The sequence below is a fragment of the Caenorhabditis elegans genome, chromosome X (genome assembly GCF_000002985.6).
Source record: "Caenorhabditis elegans chromosome X".
NCBI classification, from domain to species: Eukaryota; Metazoa; Nematoda; class Chromadorea; order Rhabditida; family Rhabditidae; genus Caenorhabditis; species Caenorhabditis elegans.
In genome coordinates, this window is record NC_003284.9 from 12921150 (window position 1) to 12941061 (window position 19912).

Here is a 19912-nt window from a genome sequence, read left to right on the forward strand (position 1 = left end):
CTGTATCGGTAATTGGAAAGCTCTAATAAAATGACTGAATAGAAATTATTTATAACAATGAAAGCATCGACTAAAGTTTCAAACGGTGATGCGACAAACGTTGATGTGTTTTTTTCATTTGAAAAATTGGTACAGTCCGCGCGCTTGATATAAGACACATAACATTTTGAACTATTGGACTAAAAAAAATTGGAAAATCGAAAATGTTGGTGAAAATTTCAAATAATCTCAGCAGACTTGCGATGTAATTTTTGAGATATTGGTCGTGTGCGTTCATTTTTTATGGTGCGCATAACTGATTTTTAATTCTTGATTAAAAAAAAAACAAAAAGATATGATAGGTGGATGGGTTTTTTGGTACACCAAATCTAATACCAATATCAGTTTTTTCTTAAATAAGTTCAGAAATATCCAAAACTGTTTAATGGAAAAAAGGGTCATATAGCAGTTGTTTGCACTGTACCAGGGATGTGCGGCAAATCTCGAAAAAATTACGAGCTGGGCAAATTCGGCAAATTTGTGCTTAACAATCTCCGAAAAATTTTAACTTTTTAATTTTTTTGATGTTTTTGGAGCGCCATTCCAAATAAGTTCCATGTAGTGTGTCTGCTTGAACATCTAAATAATTCAATTTTGTGTCAATTTACTAAATTTTTGGAGACAAAATCAATAGTTTTGGTCAAAAGTGCATTGTCAATTTTTGATGTGTGCGGCTTATTCGGCATTTTTGCCGCACGCTGTTGCATTGTACGTTTATGAAAAGTCGATTAGAGGTTTTTGGACAAGAACACAATTGAAAACTTAATTAAATCGTTTGTAGTTTTATGCTATCATGGCGTTCAATTAATATGCATAGGAAATACAGTGTTCATTTTTTAAGTGTTTGAAAATTCAAAAAATACACAGAAATGTCATCATGTTTGTTTGTGAAATGTGTTTATGCACTATCATATGAGAACTCTTTAAATCAGTTTGATAAATATTTGAGCTGTATTTGATCCTACCCAATTAAACATTTTCATGACTCAAAAAAATCAGGCTCTTCTGATAAACATTCTCGATATTATAACCAAATTATTTCACACGTGAGCTTTCCGATACGAAGATTTTGTTGTTGGAAAAAGTTTTTGTGGTGCGCTTCTAATTTGATTCTTCTCAGGGTTATTTTGGCACTATTGTTAAAAATATTGTTTTCTGCAACAAATGAAGAGTTTACGAACCCTCAAGCTGCTGAAAATGACTTTTTGGTTCTTGTTTTTTGGGCTAAAATTTCAACGTTCCCGAACCTTGAGTTTACAAGCTGAGGCAACTTAAATAATATAGAAAACGTTATGATATCAGAATGATTTAGTGATTAAAGTTAAGAAAAGGAACTGCACATTTATGTAAAATAAAAAATACTGAATGATTTATTCAGCGTTGATACTTTGACTTTTTGACATTATATTACTAAAATCAGTTTCTTTTGTAAGTTAATAATAGTTTAAACTGATGATTCTCAAAATTATTTATTTAAGAATTACAAATTCATGTAAATAATAAACGTTCTATGCGCTTATCATATATATTTTTAAAAAAATTGAAAGTGGAAAGTGGCCAATTTGTTTAAAAAGAAAATTTCACTTGATATCGTTCAAACAAGAAAAAATACATAATTGTTCAGTATTTCAACAATTATTCGAACAATTTTAAGCTCAATTTACACAAAAAAAAGTCAAATTTGCTGGTTACCGCAAAGTATTGCTTGTCTGGCATACTTATTTCCTTCAAAAAGATTGCCGCCTCTATTAGTCTTGAACCCCTAGAGCTATATCGAAAATCTGTCTTGTAGACTCTAATAGTTTTGCAGTCTCAAATAGTTACACCCTTTTTTGCCAGACAAGCAATACTTTGCGGTAACCAGCAAATTTGACTTTTTTTTGGTTAAATTGAGCTTAAAATTGTTCGAATAATTGTTGAAATACTGAACAATTATGTATTTTTTCTTGTTTGAACGATATCAAGTGAAATTTTCTTTTTAAACAAATTGGCCACTTTCCACTTTCAATTTTTTTTTGCGCATTTGAAAATTAGTTTTGCAACCTTTAATAGTCTTGAAGTCACAATTAGTCTTGCACCCCTACGGACCAATTGAAAATTAGTCTTGCATGTAAGACTAAAGTGAGCCTGTTCGCCGGGCCGGACGGAACAAATAGAATGAATAGATCTTTTTAAAAAATCCTTAAAAAACGAGCCCAAAAACGCTTTAACACAAGTTTAATTCATAAATCAGCAAAATTTTACAAACTGAAAACATACATCTATTCCACCACATAATAGTAAAAGAGTTCTATATAACAGTCTGTTAAAAGGTGAGCGAGGATGAGGGGTAATTTGTGAAACAATTTTGACCTTGTTTGATTTTTGTATCTATCAATCGCCATTCCATTTCGTTTTCCCTCTCAACCTCTCCCACCAGCCCCAACATCTAAACTTCGACCACTACGGGAGAGGCGAAGATTGATTGGCGAAACATATGTTTGTTAAAGTTCTTCAATCAACTTGTTCTGTGACTTTTTTCTGTTTCAGTCATGGCAATATGGCCCGTTTCTTCTTGTTTTCAGCACCCATCTTTTCTTTTTATTTCATTCCTTCTTTCTTCTCCTTTTTAACCAAATTCTTCTCTATTCTATTTTATGCTTGCACCATCATCATCCCACGCAATAGGTCTACTCTCATCCCATTTTCAATCAGTTTCCTATTAAATATTCGTGTTCATCGTCAATTATTCAGACGTCGACGGACAGCAAATAGGAAGAAAAAGGCTTTCGGCTTTGTTCTTCATTCTATTTTTTACAATATTGTTTTTGTTGTTCTTTTTCACCTTCAAGAAGGTTTTTAAAATATTACAATAATGGGATCAGAAAGCATTCTGGTTTGTGGTGATTTCAGGGGCTTTTAGGAAGTGCATCAGTTCTGTGTTTAACGACTGGTGTTCAAATTTAAGAGTTCAATTATCAAATTTGTGCCGTCCCCCACTCTTTTATTAACAAAAGTTCATTAGCATTTGTTAATGACAGTTCAATGCACTTTTTATAAAACACAATTTTTCTCAAACGCGACTGACTTTTAGCCATTCTTGCCATAGCCTTCTTCGCCATAGTCTAAGCCATAGCCTTCTTGATTTTCCGTGGAATCTTGTGTTTAAAATTTTCCCGTTCAAAGATTGTTTTAGCCAGTAATTACTCTGAAAAAGTTAAATTTCTGATCCTAAACAAGAAAATACCGGTTATCTCTATTACCGCCTCATTGTTTCTAGTCTTACACTGAAATTTGATTACCACCTTTTTTTAGTGGCCTTGACTTGTTCCTCACCCGTTCCACGTTTTACCTAGTTCGCAAAAAGCACGTCTTTCGTCACGTCATATTCTGGATTGAGATTTTGCTAATCCCTTTATAAATTTGCTGCTATGATATTTTTTCAGATTTTTCTCACCTCTTTTTTGATATAAACTTTCTATGTATGAACCCAAAAAAGTTCATTTAGCAGAACAGCAATGAAATATGTATATCGTTATTAAACTCTCTCCTCTTTCCAGGAGAGAATACACATATATATATCTATGACATATTTCATATGTATAGCAATTTTAAAAAAGCTGGAGTAATTATTTTATAATCAAAGTGTAAAACTTTTTAACTGGGTATACATCTATATCACATTACTCTCATTTGCCACATTGGTGACCACGACAACATTCTTGTGTATTTTTCTGATTTCGGTCCGATTTGAACTAAGTTGTGATAGTATTTTCCAAAGTTGAGACACCCAAAGATCACTGAGTGTAGGTGGCAAGGAAACCAATCCAAGACCAACTGATTTCTTTGTTTTTAAAGTTTAAATCGAAGAAAAAGGCATTAACTTGGTGTTTTCCCCGGTTTTAATTGTTGATTTTAGAGCAGCCGTCTAGCTTAATGTATGTGCACTTGGTTTTTTTTAAAGCTATCCATCTCTAATCGTGAGAAGATGCATAGATGTCACAAAAATTCCTTTTAATGTTCAGAAAGACCAGACAATTTACAACGTCATGGAGAAGTAAAATATGTTTGTTTTTTGGACTGTAATTTGAAACTTCTAGACTTTTTTTTTGAACATTTCTTCATTGAAGTTTTAATAGTTCTGTGTGGAGTCCCAAAACGAAGTTTAGGGCATTTTCAAAGCAAGCGCACCTTTTAAATTCATAAGAATCCTGCCGAACTTTTGAACTAGGAATAGTTCATTTGATCAATCAGTAAAACCTAAAAAATATGTATAAGACTTATAGTAAATTGCCCTTAGCTTTGTTTAAAATAGTCCTTGAATAATTCTTATTTATAAATACCATACATTCTCTATTATTGCGGTGTATCTAATATGCAGTATGGCTTAGTGCACCCTAACTGGCCGTTCGAAAACTCATGTGGAACCCCACTTTTGGATGCGAAAGCGACCTCAAAAAAATAAACGGTAAAATACATTTCCAGGTCATTTCTATTTATCACTCTTTAAAACTTCTCACAGCATATTGTTGTGTCGTGACGACGATAGAGAATAATAAGAAGGTTTATTAGTTAAACCGGAGAAGTGTGGAGTAATTCAAAATACAAGAAGGCTTATTACTGTATCTATATTTGTATTTCTAGTTGTGCTAAGGAATAGTTTTTCGTATTTTTAAATAATTTTTTCAATCTTCTTAGGGTATATTTTTAAGGGTAATGTTTGATTCATAATTTCAGCTAGTTATGATGCTTCCCTGGTAAACAATGTCATTTGGTATTCCGCAAGACTACTTGAAAACGTGATTGAATTAAGTTATGATTCACCTGTCTGTCTACTATCCGTACAACAACGGAATAAAAATGCTGAAGGTGACAGTAACCTACTACGTCTCCAGAAAATTTCCAAGAGTCAAACTTCAAGTTACTCTAACATCAGTTTGAAAAAATGCCCAATTGCAAAAACTAACTAGAGAAGAACGGCAAAAGATCAAAAAGTGTTTAGTTCGTACCTTTCTTATAGATATGTACCTACACGTTGCCTTTAGTGTTGTTGATTTATCGAAGGTTGTGGGAAACGGGAGAGTAAAAAATGCCAGTCAACTAAATCATGAGTAAACAGTCAAACGGGGATTGGACATGCGCATTGCTGTTTCACGAAGGTTTCTTAGTGCGTTAAAGCACAAAGAAGAGCTAACTACAAAGTTTTGATTACAAAATTCCTAGTTTATTAATTTTCCGTTTTGTTGAAATTGTTTCCAGACACTAGTAGTTCTGAAACGATAACTACTTTATCTTTTTTTGTTTTCATAATTTTTGGTAACCTTGTAAAAACATGTTTCAATTGTTTATTTGTAATGTTTCTTCCGTAAACATTGGTTGTTGATCATGTTATTTAGTTTGATGTTTTTTTTTATTCTTTTACAGTCTTGCCATTTATTACCTTTTATATGTAACATTGAAGTGAGACTAAGAATACGTCCGACAATGAATGCAAAAATTGAATTATACAAACTAATGCGGAATTTTTTTCAAAACGGTGTGCCGAGGAGCTCAATTTTTTATGATATTTTGTCAGAGAACATATTAAATTAAAAACCAACATTGAAAATCTAAAATATAAATTGTTAAACTCATTCATCAACCTTATCATTCAAGATTTGAAGATGTTTTTTCTTGAAATTATCTTTATTCATGTTAGCTTGTATAAAAACCAATTGTAAAATGTGTTCATTTTTTTTGAATACATTTTAAATTCAAGCGTGTTCTTCACCAGCCAACCCACACAATATGTAGGTGTTGAGACTATTACTGGTTAATATGTAGGAGGCACTAGCACAATGACTGGTCACTTAGTACTCGATACAAAATGATACCCAGTTTTGATTTTGTAGCCGACTGCTGCCAAATTTATACATTTATAAAGCTCGACTACCTGGCATATTTTAAAATTTTATCTTATGCAAGTTTATACGGTTGAGATAGTTTTCTTGCTCTTTTCGAAAAAAAGAAAACTAATTTCAAAGTTTGCTCATGATTTGGTCTTTTTTCTAGTTTTCGATTCTCACGCTTGACTTTTTGCATGCACCTTGTCAACTTTCAGATTGAACCCCGGGATAAAAGTTGACGCTATTCTTCAAACTTACTAACTACATACTTTGTTCTATTCTTTTTTTTCGATGCATTTTTGATTTGTCCAGTTGGAGTAGCTGTTCAATGTTTCAAACCCCTTTTTTCTAAAATTTACATCATTTTCATCCATCTGAACTCATTTTGATCTTTATTATATCATTTACTAGTTGGCTTTTAGAGTCTTTGTATTTAAAATGTGTGATTCTGATTGAATATACACATTTGCAAAAGAACAATTTATGCCACGAGTAGAATAATTCTAAATTTTGATTCTTTTTGGCATCAGGTAGAAATAAAATGCCCTTTAACCAAGACTGTTAATAATCTGTATTTCAATAATAAATTTTGTGCAAGTTTCATTTGTATACGGTTTAGTTTTCTCAGAAATTTGAAGAACTCCGACAAACTGCTTGTTTTTGTTTAGATCATTAGTTTTTTTCCAAGCCACTGATTCCAATAAGACTACCAATGAAACTAGTACTTATTAACCCAGGGCTACCTTATTAGAGTGTATATCTCACGTAATCTAACTTCTCAAGTCATGTCTAAATATACATTTGCCTACCTTTTTGTCAAGTGAAGCGCGCAGTTTGTGACATCTGCGTATACATGGTTGTAACACAATACCATCTTTTTCTTGGGCGAAGGGAACCGTTTTTTATCTTGATATAGGAAATATTAAAGTTGGAACTTTCTGATTCGGTTTTTTCTAATTTTTACTGTTACAAGTAGCTATTGCTTCAGAACGTTGAATTTTAAGATAAAATAAAAATTAAAAGAAATATATTTAAAATCTCTTCCAATTTTGGTAATCAAAAAAAAATTTTCATACTTGTTTTTTTTTTCGAAGTTTTTTGCATTTCATACTCGATAGTAAAATTCCCAAAAAGTAGATAATCTTCAAAAGTTAAGTGTTTGGATTTTTATGAAGAATTGTATATTTATTTTATGAAAGTACTCTTCAAAAGTTGGAGTTAAAAAATGTCGTGTGCTTGCTTTCTTATCAGTTCATTCCACAAATGACCAACACAAAAATTTAACTATAAAATTTATTCTAACATCGAAAAAATGTCAAGAAACTTCTGAAAACAGTAATTTCCAACAATAAAAATATTCAGTGACGTTTTTCCTTTTAGGATATTTTTTTCTCACACTTTGTTCTTACGTTCTTTTTTCCCACCATTATTCCATTAATCCGTTATTTCTATGAACCTATCCCAGTCAATTATCTTTTCCCCTCCGATACTGGGAAGTGCGCTGCCGGAAGATCGTTTTTCCATTTTTACATTGCTTTATTAAGAAAGTTCTAATGAATTAAGATTTTACCAGAAAAGATAATATTATTGACAAACGAAAACGTTCAATAACACGAAGTTCACATCCGGAAAACCGGTTGTGTGGAAGTACTTGTAAAGTTTTTTTTGTTGTATTTTGCAACACATTTTATTTCCCAACTGTACAAATGTCAATGATAGTGAAAGAGGCAACACAATGGGCAATTATGTTCAAATTCATTCTTTTTCGGACAAAAAAGATAAGAGGTATATTCATGTTCAATGGTGTGTATGTGTGTTTCCGGGGGCATACTTTTTTTCTGGAAGATGATGATTTATTGCCAACACCATACGTTCGTGATTAATTTCGCATCCTTAGTTCTCAGTTTTCGACCAATGAATGTCATGTGGTTCGCAGCTCTTTTTTCGCATCTTTTTTTTCCAAGAAAAAAACACAGCTCCAAACAATTTTTCCCTTTCTAATTAAAACATTGCTCATTCTTTTCATTTTTAAATTTATTGCAATTCGGAGCAGTAGGAAACCTAGAGTGATTTGTGGCCGAAATAAATTTCGTATTTTGAAAATAAAACCTGACGTCGCTCTCTACCGTAATTCGTAACTGCTGTTTCTTCCAAAAAGAAGGTTATGGAGTTAATTCAATTTTCAGACAGTGTCTTTGTTTTCGACTTTGATTTTTTTCAAGTATTGAATATTAGTTAAATTTAAAAAAAACATTATTGACACTTTTTGTAAAATTTGTTTTCATAGGCCTGCAATGTAAGTGAAATAGTTCGACATGATGTTTTTATTTTCAGAATTTAAATAGAAGGAAATACAAACAAAAAAAGCACAAAATATCAAAACTACTCTTGCGGAATAAATCTAACTTTTCCATCATGTTTCTCTTAAACCCTCCCCCCATCTCAACATTTTTTCAAGACAAATTTCGAGGAAAAATGAAGTAGTGCAGTCCTCTAAAAATAAACTCAAAAATAAGGCCAAAGCCTTCATATTTATCACCGTTTGTTTCCCACTCGTTGTGTGTTTCTTCCCAGGAAATAATTCCTCACCACCGCACTTTTTTCTCAATACTCACTCAACCCACGTCTATTTTTCTTCTTTTACCCAAATTTATTTTTATCATTTTTTCTTCCCCAAACGATAAAAACGTGTTATTAATCCGTCTGCTTTGATAATACCCAAAGTTGGGTCAGTCTGCGAGTTTCTTTGTAATAGCAATAGCATTTGAAATAAGCTTCAGTAGAGCAGTGATAATGTGACTTTTTCTTCTGAACAAAAGTTCACAGTCAAATGAATAATTTTCACAAAGAGTCAGTGTTATAATTGAACCGGAAATGAAAGCGAGAAATCAAGTGTGTTCTTTAGTTTAGTTTAGTTTAGTCAAACCAAACCATTCAGCCTTAATTTCATCAAAAGAACCCAATCAAGTTTTATTGTAAATTGATATGTTAATATGGAAGTATTTTTTGCAAAACAAAGCCTTACCAAAAAAAGTTTAGCAGCAGTCAAATAAATAAACCAGTGAACCTCTAAATCTTCACTCTAATTAAAATCTCGGAACATCACATTTCCTTTTATTTGTTTTCTCTTTTTTATTTCGTTATTTCACTTTTTCGTCTCCTGGCTCATCCTCACATTTTCCATACAGCTTTCAACCCAAAATTTTATGTTTCAGAAAATGCTGCGACCTGCTGTCTCGGATCCGGTGCTGATCAAGCCCAACGAGATAAATTTCATGCGTGGATGGAATTTTGGAAGAGGTTCGTTCTACTGCGTTTTTTCACATTTTGTAGGAAATATGTAAAAAGAGAAAACAAGTTGAAGATTATAATCTGCAAATAGAAAGAAAAAAAAAGAAATTTCATGATGTGACCCTCAACTAAAAGAAGAAAGGAGTGACGTCAGGGGAAAAATTTCAGTCGAATTAGGCCCTTATTGTATCTGAATTATATAAATGGAGAGTTAAAGAGTCGAATCTGCTTATCAGGTTTTGTTGATAGGCGGGTATCGCTTGTTGAAGCTCAAAAATGAGCAATTCATTTTTTTTGTTGTTGAGCAATATTTTCATTGAATTCCGAAAATCAAAACATGAGTAATCTGATATTACAATAGGCAGATTTGCGTTTTACAAAATTTATTTGAACACCACAAACCTGATTTCTTTTTTTTCCATTCTTGATTTTCCTAAAAACATCATTCCCACAATTTTCTTATCTGGTTTTCCGTTTCTCCCACAGCTAAGCTTTTAACAAGGTCTAAATATAGAAGTATACATTCTCATAACAGGATGATATCAAAATATATTAGATTGCTCTTTGAATGATTTCAGTGCGTTCAATAACTTAAACACAAAATATATAATTGCTATTCCAGAGCCTTACCTTCCCACCGACCTCTCTTCAGAGCACTTATTCGGTATCTACGTATCCCTGTCTGACGTAAGTTTATCTTTTCACTTTTTTTTCTTATTCTTAATTGCTTATTGCTGGTATAACAGGATTTAATCTTGTTTTTTATTTAGGCCAACGCAAACGACACCAAAATGCCAAAAGGTGAACGGGAAAAGCGTCAAAAAAAGTTACAGTATCAGCTGAAAAGGCGAAATTCGGTGTTGATGGCCAATTTCAAGGAGGAGCTATTCCAACCCAGTAAGCATCTTTGTTTATAGTGGCCATGTGCCAAATGACGCACTTTTCTCGCGTTTACAATGGGGCAACCCCCACAACAAACGTGTTTGTCCAAACGAAACCACACACCGAGATTTATTTCGTGATTCTATTCATTTCTCAAACTTTTCTCATTTTCTGCATTTTCAGTTGCCGCCGGTATGCGAAGGTCTTGGTCGTGCGTGGAACTCGGTAACATCAGCTGCCATGAAACTACTCAAACGAAAAGGGTATCCTTTTCGGTAACTGTTTCACGTCCAGCTCAGCAAGACATTGAAAAGACAACATATGATTTGTGTCCCCCAAAGGTAAAATTTTCAAATGCTTCTTTTTCACAAACTCTATGATTTTTTTTCCAGATTTCCGCCCGACCTATTTTGGTCCGTCGCAACACCACCTTTTCCGGTAAGGACAACCTAGTTCATATGGATTTTGACTCGTTCACCGCATGGAGAAGAGGATCTAAAATGAGCGATGACGTGGAGAAGCAAAGAAAGAAGAGCATGAAAGAAAAGGAAAAAGAGGCAAATGGTGGATCTAGGATGAAGATCAGAAAAGATAGTAATAGTTCGAAGAAAGAGGATATGGAACATGGAGATTGGTGGATTGTGAGAGTTGCAAAGGTAAAACTATTTCACTGTTCTGAACAAATTCAGTATTATTATATTCAGATGGGCTTTGAAAGCTGCTTCCAACGACGTCGGATCACGCCGAGTCCTCCGCCAACCAATGAAACTGACTTGAAGTCTCCGGTGAATGCTAATTAATTTTTTTTCGCCAGTTGACATTTCCATTGATCTCATTGTCGTTCACAGTTGTGCAATTCAGTCTGCCCAGTTCACATCTACCAATATTGAAGCCTGTACATTCCTCCACCCACCGGTTCTTTTTTTATGACATTGTTTTTTTTCAACTTTTTTGTAATGTGTTTTTTTTTGAAGTTGTACATCAAAATCTCGATTATTCAATTCAATTTGTAGAATACATATTTATGATTATGTATAATAAAAGAAAAAAAGAAAGAATTCATACAGATGCATGCATTTGATCGAGATTTCGGGGAGAAAAAAATAAGTGAAGTTAAAAAGAGTTTAAAAGAATTTAAAAAAAAGAATGAATGCTGTAAATTTTGTTGGTTTTACCCGGTCGTCCACTGAAATACAGACACACACCGACTCAACCAGAATCGATGGAATTGGTGAAATGAAAGAAAAAAGAAAAAATGACAAAAAAGCTGATGAAATCGTGAAATTAGTTTGGCTGGGACACCGTCGCGTAGATCCAGTGGCATCCGATCATTCCTTCCTTCGAGTCGTGAAGAATAGTGTTCAATGTCTTGGCATCCAAATTATTGATTGGTCTATCGAAAAGACGGGCGGCAATGACAAGTGGGATCTCACCGGAACGAGCACGGGAGCTGACAAAGAGATCCCAGAGCTGCTCGGCACGAGAGGCGTTTTGATCGAGGAATGGGAGAAGTTCGTTTTTGGTTGGAAGGCACACGCGGAGGGACAAGTCGCTGTATGATCCTGCCGAGAGTCCCTGCAATATATGTTTTTTTCGTGATATGTTCTAATCAAATTGTATATTACCGTGGTAGAGCATTGAGCTGGCTTATCGGCTTGGAAGATTTGAACAAAGTTCTTGAGAGATCCTCCCATAGTGTGACAGATGTCGCAGTGAACACTGAAATCAAAAGGTTTTGATGAGACATTTCTATTTAACTTTTTTGAATATAAAAATAATTTTGTATTGCCAACACACTTCATCTCATCATTACATATGATATTTTATTTTTTGAATAAAGCTTGTAAGTTGAACAAGCCGACCAGGGATTCATAATTCAAAAGTTCGAAGTTGATGTTGAAAAACGTCCGATATCTTCCGAGGTTAGCCATAAGAGTCTTTATTACATAATGTTTTATGCTGAATACAACCTTCTGAACTTTCAGTTAACCTTGTTCAGATTGATTTCAGTGTGTATTTTTAGATTACTACCCCCAAAAATTAGTTTTAAAACTTTGAAGCGCAATCTTCACTCTGACTGGTTTTTGTGGTACACGTTCCGACTTTATTCCCTCACCATGATCCGATTCCTCCACACCCATTAGCATCAGCATTTACGCATCGTTCTGGCTTTCCGTGGATTCCGATTCTTGTCTCAAGATGCACATAGTATTTCTTGGAGCCATTTAGTCCTGGGGCATAAACCTAAATTGATGAAATGTTTATTCTGGTTTGCAACGAGCTGATCACTAACCTCAACTTTGCCACCGGACATTCTGAAGCATTTGTGTCCATTCTCTCCAATTTCTTCGTGGAATTGAACTCCGGCGGTTTTGTATGATGGGAACTTGATGAGCAAAGAATCTTTCTTTGGACCTGAAAAATTGAAAATTGAATTCAATAATTAAAAAATAATAATGTTTAGGAGAGCCTTCATAATTTATTGAATTTTTTTTAAAGAGATACATACAGTCTTTTGAATTTTCCGAAATTGTACTAGTTACGTGACCTTTCGCATTTGTGTGATTTATTATCAACTTATAAAATCGAACACAGTGCTAGATTTGTCAGTTTTTTTGCAAAATCCCCATCCTTTTCCGACCTGGGATTTGGCGAAGCGTTCCACAAAACAGGAAATAATGGAAATAGAGATAAAATAAAATCGGGACGTCAGTTTTTCTTTCTGATAGCCTACCCCCTCTACTCTGTTATCGATATCATTGACGATACAACAGTATGGCGTCTCCAAGGCCACGCACTTCCTAGCCGTCGGCTGCAGTTCGATCAATTTTTTTTTCTATATCCCTAATCAAACAACTGATTGGGTCGCCGGGTAGAGCAATGTCTCGAGAAGCTTTGGATAGGTGGACAATTGAATTAAAAACACGTTTTTTTTGTTCGCAGAAAAAATGACGTGAGTAGACAGTCAATGGACTATTGAACTAATTTCAAGTGTCTAATTTTATTGGTCAATTGGGAAAAAAACTGGATTTTATGAAAAATTGAAGTGTTCACCTTTGTTGATTATGTTGTATTGAAACAGGGAACTAAAACATAGAGTTTGAATGGCTAAACAAAAAGTATACAAGTTGATTTCGACGTGAAAATTTTTGACCCTCAAAATAGTTAAACTTGTAGCTTGAAATCAAACTTTATCCCAAACAACATATCAGATTTCCGTTGATGCATTTTCACTATTTGTTTTTGTTTGTTTAAACCGTACGCTTAATAGCTAATGGTATAATATTAATTGCTAATGGCATAAATGAACACGGTTTTTTGGGGCGCTTGTGATTTGCAAAGCCTACAGTAATAAAAATGATCCTATTTAATAAATACCAATGAATGTTTTCTATTTAGTATTTCAAAGTTCAGATATTCAAACATTCAAAAATTCGGGGACACTAAAAAGTGTTTCGTATCATAATTTTGGAGTTGGATTTTAAACTTGATAGTGGTTCCTTGACCATTTCACTATAAATTAAGCAACATCAAAAAATAAAAAAAACTGAAACAAACCTGAACTAGCTGAGCATGGGAAGTGTCTTTCGATGCGGACAGAGATCTCCGAGGAGGCGGCTGAGACGCACGCGGCAACGGCACACAACAGTACGATTCTTCGGGTCGTCATTAACGCAAGTCGTGTTTCTCGACACACTGGCCACTGGAGGAGAAGACGTCGAAGTCGTCGACGTGATAGGATAGAATACAGTGGGCGGAGTGAGTTTTGTTTCGCGAAAGGCGGCTGCCCATACACCTACCTAGGCACGCGACCCCCACCTCTCAGAGAAAACGAAACAAGAGTAAGGTGAGGAGAGTAAGACGACGGCGACCCCCTGAAATAGAAAAAAGAGTGATCTGACACCATTGTCACTTATGTCGTCACAACAGAGATAGTTGACCTTTTGAAACTTGGGGTTTCTTGAACTTTAGTGAAAAATGTAGGAAGTGTCATTTTGAATGGAGTTAATCTTTTGGCATTTTCTAAGAAACTGCTTGTATAGTGAAGTGTATAGAAGTGCTCTTGTTCGACAATTAATGTATTATCCAGTCGTTTTTCTCTTATTCCCTTTACTGTGCATATGAAACTAAAAGTGTCTCAATTTTCTGATTGTATCCAATTTGATATACGATAGACATAAAAGAAAACTATAGTGTTCTTGTGTTACCACTTAACACAACCGTCCAATTTATCGTTTTTGTGAGTTCCTACCCGAATTCGAAATGTATTTCAAACATAAATAAAAAATATTAAAGTGATACTTGTAATGTTGAAATGCCTACTCTTCTTTCTTAAAAGCAGTACATTGGATTATTGCTTTATTAGTCTCAAAATTGTCTGAAAACACCGAATTTCATAATGAAACTTGTTAAAAACTTCTCAAAAAAAAACCTAATGACGGCTCAAAAAATGACCTAAAATTGTTAAAATTTGAAATTTGATCTACTAGTCAATGTCGCAGCGGGTGGAAACAATTTTTCTTTTTCTATATATTGACTGTTTAGCAAGTTTGGTGTTTTATGTTTTGTGTTGCTTTGATCGACTACGAAAATTGAGAAAACCAAGAAATGAACCAGAAACCTCAAAAACAACTGCTGGCCCTCTTTTTATCAGTGACATCATCTCTACGCTCATCTATCAATATGAGTAATTATGATCATTATGTTTATATCTTGATGTAGCCGTTAGATAATTGAGTCTTTAGCTAAGTCTATCGCATCAATTAATAATGACGTTGACTTTGAAAATATAGGTTTGGGTTAGTTTACGTTTGTATTTGGGTTTACACTATTTGTGATTTATGGGTCAAATTTTGAAGTCGCTCAAAGAAGTAGGTAGATCATAAGCTTTACACTGTTATGGTTTTTTTGTGTAAAGCTGTACAAGTAAATGAGGCAGAAGCCAAACGAGGGAACAGAACAATGAGAGGAGAAGTTCGAGAAAGCTGGTATCAATTCGCCTCCTTTTTTTGGCGATTCTTTGTATTGCAACGATCTACGTCATTCTACTCCACTCATCGCTTTTTTCCTTTTTTTCGGCGTCTCGCATTTTCTTCAAAAGCATCAAATTGAAGATGGCTAACCACACGAGAACAAAGAAAATGGCCACAACAGAAAGGAATGCCGTACTTTCAATACTACTGTTTCATTGTGAATACTGAATGCGAAATTTGAAATTGCTTTTTCTCAACTGCTATTTCAGGTTTTCAGAACATCTGACCTACCATTAAAACATTAATACTATTCAACTCTTGTTCAATTCAAGTGAAGTAAAAAGTGAAAATATCAAAACTGGTTGTTTTTTCAAAGTCTGAAGTACTTGAAAATTAAATATCTAGAGGGTAGATAAGTACAGAAAAAATAGTAGAATATTGACTGAATCAAAATTCTTGGCCACCAATTGCTCATAATTTCAGCTTGATTTTTTTTTAAAATTTGTGTCCAATATTAGTGGCAGAAAACTGAAAAAAAACCTTGGATTTGCTTTTTAAAACTTAGTGGCACAAATCACAATAGATCGAACGTCGCTGTGTTTTATCTTGAAAGGTGTATTTCAGATGATGAAAAAGTAATTTTGACATTTTTGAAAGAGCGAATATTCATATTTCAAGTTCGGACGGATTTACTGTATTTAAAAAATACGTCATCAAACTTTCGATTTGCCGAAAAGTTTAGTCAGAGATTTGGTATTATGACTGTTTGAGCATTTGCAATCATGATTTTTTTTTGCCAATTTTAGTATAATTTTAATATTTTCAAACATTATTCCCCTGCCAGGAAACTCTTCCTTTAACGAGTAATTTCATGCTGGGAAACAGGTAAACATATAAATAATGTTCTTTTTGAAGTCTTGCTGCTTATTAGAAAAATATAAAATATTTCTACCTGCAGTCGATTGTAATCTAACAACATCCATAATTGTTTCTTTTGGGAAACCGATTAAGATCCACAGGGTGGCCGATTGTCAGCGGTCTTGTTCTCTTTATGGCAAATGAGTGGTAATTGAAAAAGATTAATAAGAAGAATAATGGGTTTACCAAAAATAATATAAAAATGAAACTCTCAATAACAGTAAACTGAATCATTGGTATCAAAGGGCAGGTCTTATAATCATACATTTTGAAGATTGATTACCATGAGTTCAAGCACTTTACAAAGTTAGTATTGCAATTAGTACTGAAATATATTTGTTTCAAACTCCCAGTATTTTAATAAATGTCTTCAAAAAATTGAATTTTGTTAATAAAAATAGTGATCTCTCGGAAATTAGTTTTGCAGACTTCAGTCATTCTTTTTGTTTGCGCCGAACAGCTAGCCGCCCTTTTGCTCACTCTTAAGGAAGCTCCAATGCTCTTGATAAGTGCATAAGCAAACGCAACATGTCCATCAAAAGCTAGCTTATTGTCAACTCGGAGAAACTTCTTGAAGATCGCTGGGTTCCATGGTGTAGCGGTTAGCACTCAGGACTTTGAATCCTGCGACCCGAGTTCAAATCTCGGTGGAACCTATCTTTTTTGAATATATTTATGGTTTGTTCTGGAGGTTTTTTTAGTTGTACAAACTCTGTTGCAAGTGCTACTGTAGTTATCAATTAATCGGGTAGAAACAATTGTAGCAACAGAATACACTAATTAAGTTTCACACAGAAAAAAGATGTTTACCAAAGATAAAGTTTTTGAAACCCGAAAAAAGGTATATGGAAACTACATTAACACAGAATTGTTATCCATAAAACTTTGCTATCAGAATTGACATTTAGAAATGTTGATCGCTGCGATAGACACTCTTTAGCACATTGTAGCCGCTCATGTGCTCACTGCTAACTGAGCGACTGGGCCTTCCCGATAAGTGCATTAGCAAACTCAGCATGTCTATTAACCGAATGTTCTTTCGGAGCAAGTTCTCGAAGCTCACCGGGTTCCATGGTGTAGCGGTTAGCACTCAGGACTTTGAATCCTGCGACCCGAGTTCAAATCTCGGTGGAACCTATCTTTTTTGGATAAATTTTGATCTTTTCTTGTCCATTGTGTCATTTCTATAGTGAGCGGCACTATGGTTATCAATGAGTTGTAACAAAATCATACATTTTTAGGCTCCATGGAACATTTATATTAACAGTCGGTTTTTAAGTATAGCTCGCAAGATAAAATGTGTAACCCATAATATAATAAAACAGGTTCTTGCTCTGAAAATATTTGACTAATTTAAAAATGTAATACAAAGTAATGGCCGGGTCTCAGTTTTTATACTGTTTAGTTTGAAGTCCATAAAATTGTTTGTGTTGTCAAACTTTTGCCACCCACAGAAATAGCTTCCTTGTTATTTTCTTTGCTGAATTTGATTGTTATAAATCTTCCTTTGCACGTATTATTTCACGTCAACTGTTTCATGGGCCACCAAATCGTATGATTTACAGTCACAAAAAATTTCAAAAAATAATAAATTTATTTACAGACAAGCAAAATTAGGTTAGAAAATCACAAATTATTTACGGTTAACTTTCAAGTTTCCGTAAATCTTATGGCATGCCACGTAGCTTTGTTGGTTTTTGATAATTTGATTGAATGGAAGAGACCAGTAGACTTCAGCCGGAAGTTGAGTGTCCTGTAACATTTTTGAAATACTCTTTTAAAAAGAGAAAAATTCAGCTTGTGATTTACCTTGAAAAAACTGTACTTGGTTCTACGGTATACACCCTCGATTTTGATTTGAGTCGCCATTTGTTTGCTGACGTCAGAGTCAAACACGTAGACTGTAGCAAAGATCCCCATAGCACGAACAGAGTTTCCGTCCTGAAATTTCCAGCCAGTTTTTGCTTTTTTGACCTTTAGACTTACATCACCCTGAATCAGCTGCAAGAATGACTCCTTACTAAGCCCTTGTGAGCTGATGACATCATCAATGTCTGGAAGACAGAAAGCAAGCTTCAAGTTGTCATAGCTGCCTTTTTTCAATCCGTCAGCGCAGCTGATTGGTTGACCATCGAGGAGCAGCTGTGCTCGAACTCCTAATTTGTCACCGAATGTTTCACATGCATTGCAGTACAGGCTGAAAAAAAGATAAATCAATATTGTATGACAACATTAATTAATAGCAACAAACCAAGACCCAAATCCTCCACATCCGTTTTCAGGTTGTCGAACACATTTCTCTGGGACAGTATTTTTTTTGGCAGTGTTCTTCAGCTCAAGATAAATGGAGAAATCTCCGCCAAAGTCCTGAAATAGAGAGTTTCAATTTATTTTTTTATGTAGCTTTATTGTTCATTCAAAGTATATACTTAGAGAGTAATAAGAAGTTGTGATGAATTCTTTATTTCTCAGGGTAAGATAATTTTTAAACTTTTGATACGCTACACAAATACTGAAAAAAAACATTAAGTTTTGAATGATATTGATTTAAAATGTTGTCACGTTGTCACGTTGGCATAAAAAAATTCAATTTGCCCAATAATAATTCAGTAAGGTATAATTTAGTGATTTTTAAATTGTACAGACTACATTTAAAGATACAGATTGTGTTGATGTTCTTAAAAACACGGTCTTAAAGGCGGACTAACGGTTCGGACGATTTTGAACGTATAAATCCGAATTGGGCTGGAATGAATAAATTTTGAAAAAAAATACACTGATTTTCGCTAAAATCTCAATTTTCGGCCACTTTTCCGTGTCGCAGCGGTCCGAAGTTGTCTTTTTTGGAATTATCCTCCTGCATCTTTTGGTAATTTTTTATCATCACATTTCATTGATTTAAACCCGATAGGTAACCAAAAATCATCAAAATTGGTTACCTGTCGGCTTTAAATGTGCCTTAATCAATGAAATTGGATGAGATAAACTACCAAAATATGCAATAAAGGGCGATGATTCCAAAAAAGTCAACTACGTCCCCCGCTGCGACACGGAAAAGTTGCCAAAAATCGAGATTTTAGCTAAAATCAGTGTATTTTTTTTTCAAAATTTTGAACCGCCATAAAAAAATTTTGAAAAATTTATCAGAAGTTTCCTTACGAAACTCGTTTATTTGAGCTCATTTTGGGTTTGAACGTTCAAAATCATCCAAACCGTTAGTCCTCCTTCAAGACACGGAATATTAACAAAACAAAAAGCACAATATTTTACCTCTAGAACTTCTACTTGGCCTCCGATAGTAAAACAGTTTGGCTTATCGGCTTGTGGTTCAAGTTTCGGGCCTCTCCTATCATTTCCAGACTCGAATTCTAACTTCTTTGTCCATTTACCACCTGAAAACCAAATAAGCTTTGGTTTAAAATCTCGTAAACCTACTTTTGCATGGTTGATGTTTGATGAGTTCAAGAGTTACACTCAGATCTTTTCCCAACTCAACGTTTTCCAACGCGTTGGAAATGGAAACGAAAAGACACGATGAAGCTAAGAAAACGACCAACATCTGCGACTGAAACCGATGCGCAAATGAAGGTGTCATGGCTTATGAAGTAAGCGACGAGGACGTGCCCTTCTTTCACACCCCTTTTCAGCTGGATTTTAGAATAGTTTACAGTGACGGTGGGGGTGAAAGGGGAATATAGATATGAATTGTACAAATGTGTAATAAAAGTCTGACAGCCATCAAAACCACTTTTCTCGTTTTTTCTTTCTTTTTCGTGTTACTTTTACCTCAATGTGAAATGATTGTCGGATGGCGTTTCGAGGTCATGAAGGTTATGAGATTCTGAAAAGATGAAGAGATTAAAAGAAAAGGAAAGGGGAAAAAAGTAAAAAAAAAGGAAAATAATGAATCAAAAGCCTTATGTCCTTCAACTAGTAGTGAGAACA

The 19912-nt window shown here is 34.2% G+C and overlaps 3 protein-coding genes and 4 non-coding genes across 7 annotated transcripts; 4 read left to right on the forward strand and 3 right to left on the reverse strand.

The window, feature by feature from the left end:
- Nucleotides 1–9111: 9111 nt before the first annotated feature.
- C34E7.3 (uncharacterized protein) lies at nucleotides 9112–11134 on the forward strand. The gene is made up of 6 exons (NM_001373543.2): nucleotides 9112–9203; nucleotides 9817–9881; nucleotides 9965–10091; nucleotides 10260–10417; nucleotides 10469–10732; nucleotides 10781–11134. Exons 1-6 carry the CDS (start codon nucleotides 9122–9124, stop codon nucleotides 10874–10876), a joined length of 792 nt encoding a protein of 263 aa, NP_001359544.1. The 5' UTR covers nucleotides 9112–9121; the 3' UTR covers nucleotides 10877–11134.
- Nucleotides 11056–13829, reverse strand: gmap-1 (GM2 Activator Protein family member). The gene is made up of 5 exons (NM_077748.6): nucleotides 13635–13829; nucleotides 12370–12491; nucleotides 12193–12320; nucleotides 11702–11795; nucleotides 11056–11651 (listed from the first exon to the last, which is right to left on the reverse strand). Exons 1-5 carry the CDS (start codon nucleotides 13744–13746, stop codon nucleotides 11361–11363), a joined length of 747 nt encoding a protein of 248 aa, NP_510149.1. The 5' UTR covers nucleotides 13747–13829; the 3' UTR covers nucleotides 11056–11360.
- Nucleotides 13830–15020: 1191 nt separating this feature from the next.
- Nucleotides 15021–15073, forward strand: C05E7.5. Its single transcript, NR_072335.1, has one exon. It is a non-coding gene; the product is annotated as an Unclassified non-coding RNA C05E7.5 (non-coding RNA).
- C05E7.6 lies at nucleotides 15021–15073 on the reverse strand. Its single transcript, NR_072336.1, has one exon. It is a non-coding gene; the product is annotated as an Unclassified non-coding RNA C05E7.6 (non-coding RNA).
- Nucleotides 15074–16551: 1478 nt separating this feature from the next.
- On the forward strand, nucleotides 16552–16623 carry C05E7.t1. Its single transcript has one exon. It is a non-coding gene; the product is annotated as a tRNA-Gln (tRNA).
- A 409-nt stretch (nucleotides 16624–17032) lies between these two features.
- C05E7.t2 lies at nucleotides 17033–17104 on the forward strand. Its single transcript has one exon. It is a non-coding gene; the product is annotated as a tRNA-Gln (tRNA).
- A 441-nt stretch (nucleotides 17105–17545) lies between these two features.
- Nucleotides 17546–19809, reverse strand: gmap-3 (GM2 Activator Protein family member). Its single transcript, NM_077749.6, has 6 exons — nucleotides 19403–19809; nucleotides 19238–19359; nucleotides 18219–18334; nucleotides 17954–18164; nucleotides 17777–17908; nucleotides 17546–17720 (listed from the first exon to the last, which is right to left on the reverse strand). Exons 1-6 carry the CDS (start codon nucleotides 19560–19562, stop codon nucleotides 17601–17603), a joined length of 861 nt encoding a protein of 286 aa, NP_510150.1. The 5' UTR covers nucleotides 19563–19809; the 3' UTR covers nucleotides 17546–17600.
- Nucleotides 19810–19912: the final 103 nt, after the last annotated feature.

Coding starts and splice junctions, on each gene's coding strand:
- gmap-3 (NM_077749.6), bottom strand. CDS start 19,562: ATGACACCTTCATTTGCGCATCGGTTTCAGTCGCAGATGTTGGTCGTT. Junction 18,335..19,237: donor GCCAAGTAGAAGTTCTAGAG/GTAAAATATTGT, acceptor TCTCTATTTCAG/GACTTTGGCGGAGATTTCTC. Junction 17,721..17,776: donor CCAAGTACAGTTTTTTCAAG/GTAAATCACAAG, acceptor AAAATGTTACAG/GACACTCAACTTCCGGCTGA.
- C34E7.3 (NM_001373543.2), top strand. CDS start 9,122: ATGCTGCGACCTGCTGTCTCGGATCCGGTGCTGATCAAGCCCAACGAG. Junction 9,882..9,964: donor TCTACGTATCCCTGTCTGAC/GTAAGTTTATCT, acceptor TTTTTTATTTAG/GCCAACGCAAACGACACCAA. Junction 10,418..10,468: donor ATGATTTGTGTCCCCCAAAG/GTAAAATTTTCA, acceptor TTTTTTTTCCAG/ATTTCCGCCCGACCTATTTT.
- gmap-1 (NM_077748.6), bottom strand. CDS start 13,746: ATGACGACCCGAAGAATCGTACTGTTGTGTGCCGTTGCCGCGTGCGTC. Junction 12,492..13,634: donor CCCATGCTCAGCTAGTTCAG/GTTTGTTTCAGT, acceptor TCAATTTTTCAG/GTCCAAAGAAAGATTCTTTG. Junction 12,321..12,369: donor TGTCCGGTGGCAAAGTTGAG/GTTAGTGATCAG, acceptor TCATCAATTTAG/GTTTATGCCCCAGGACTAAA.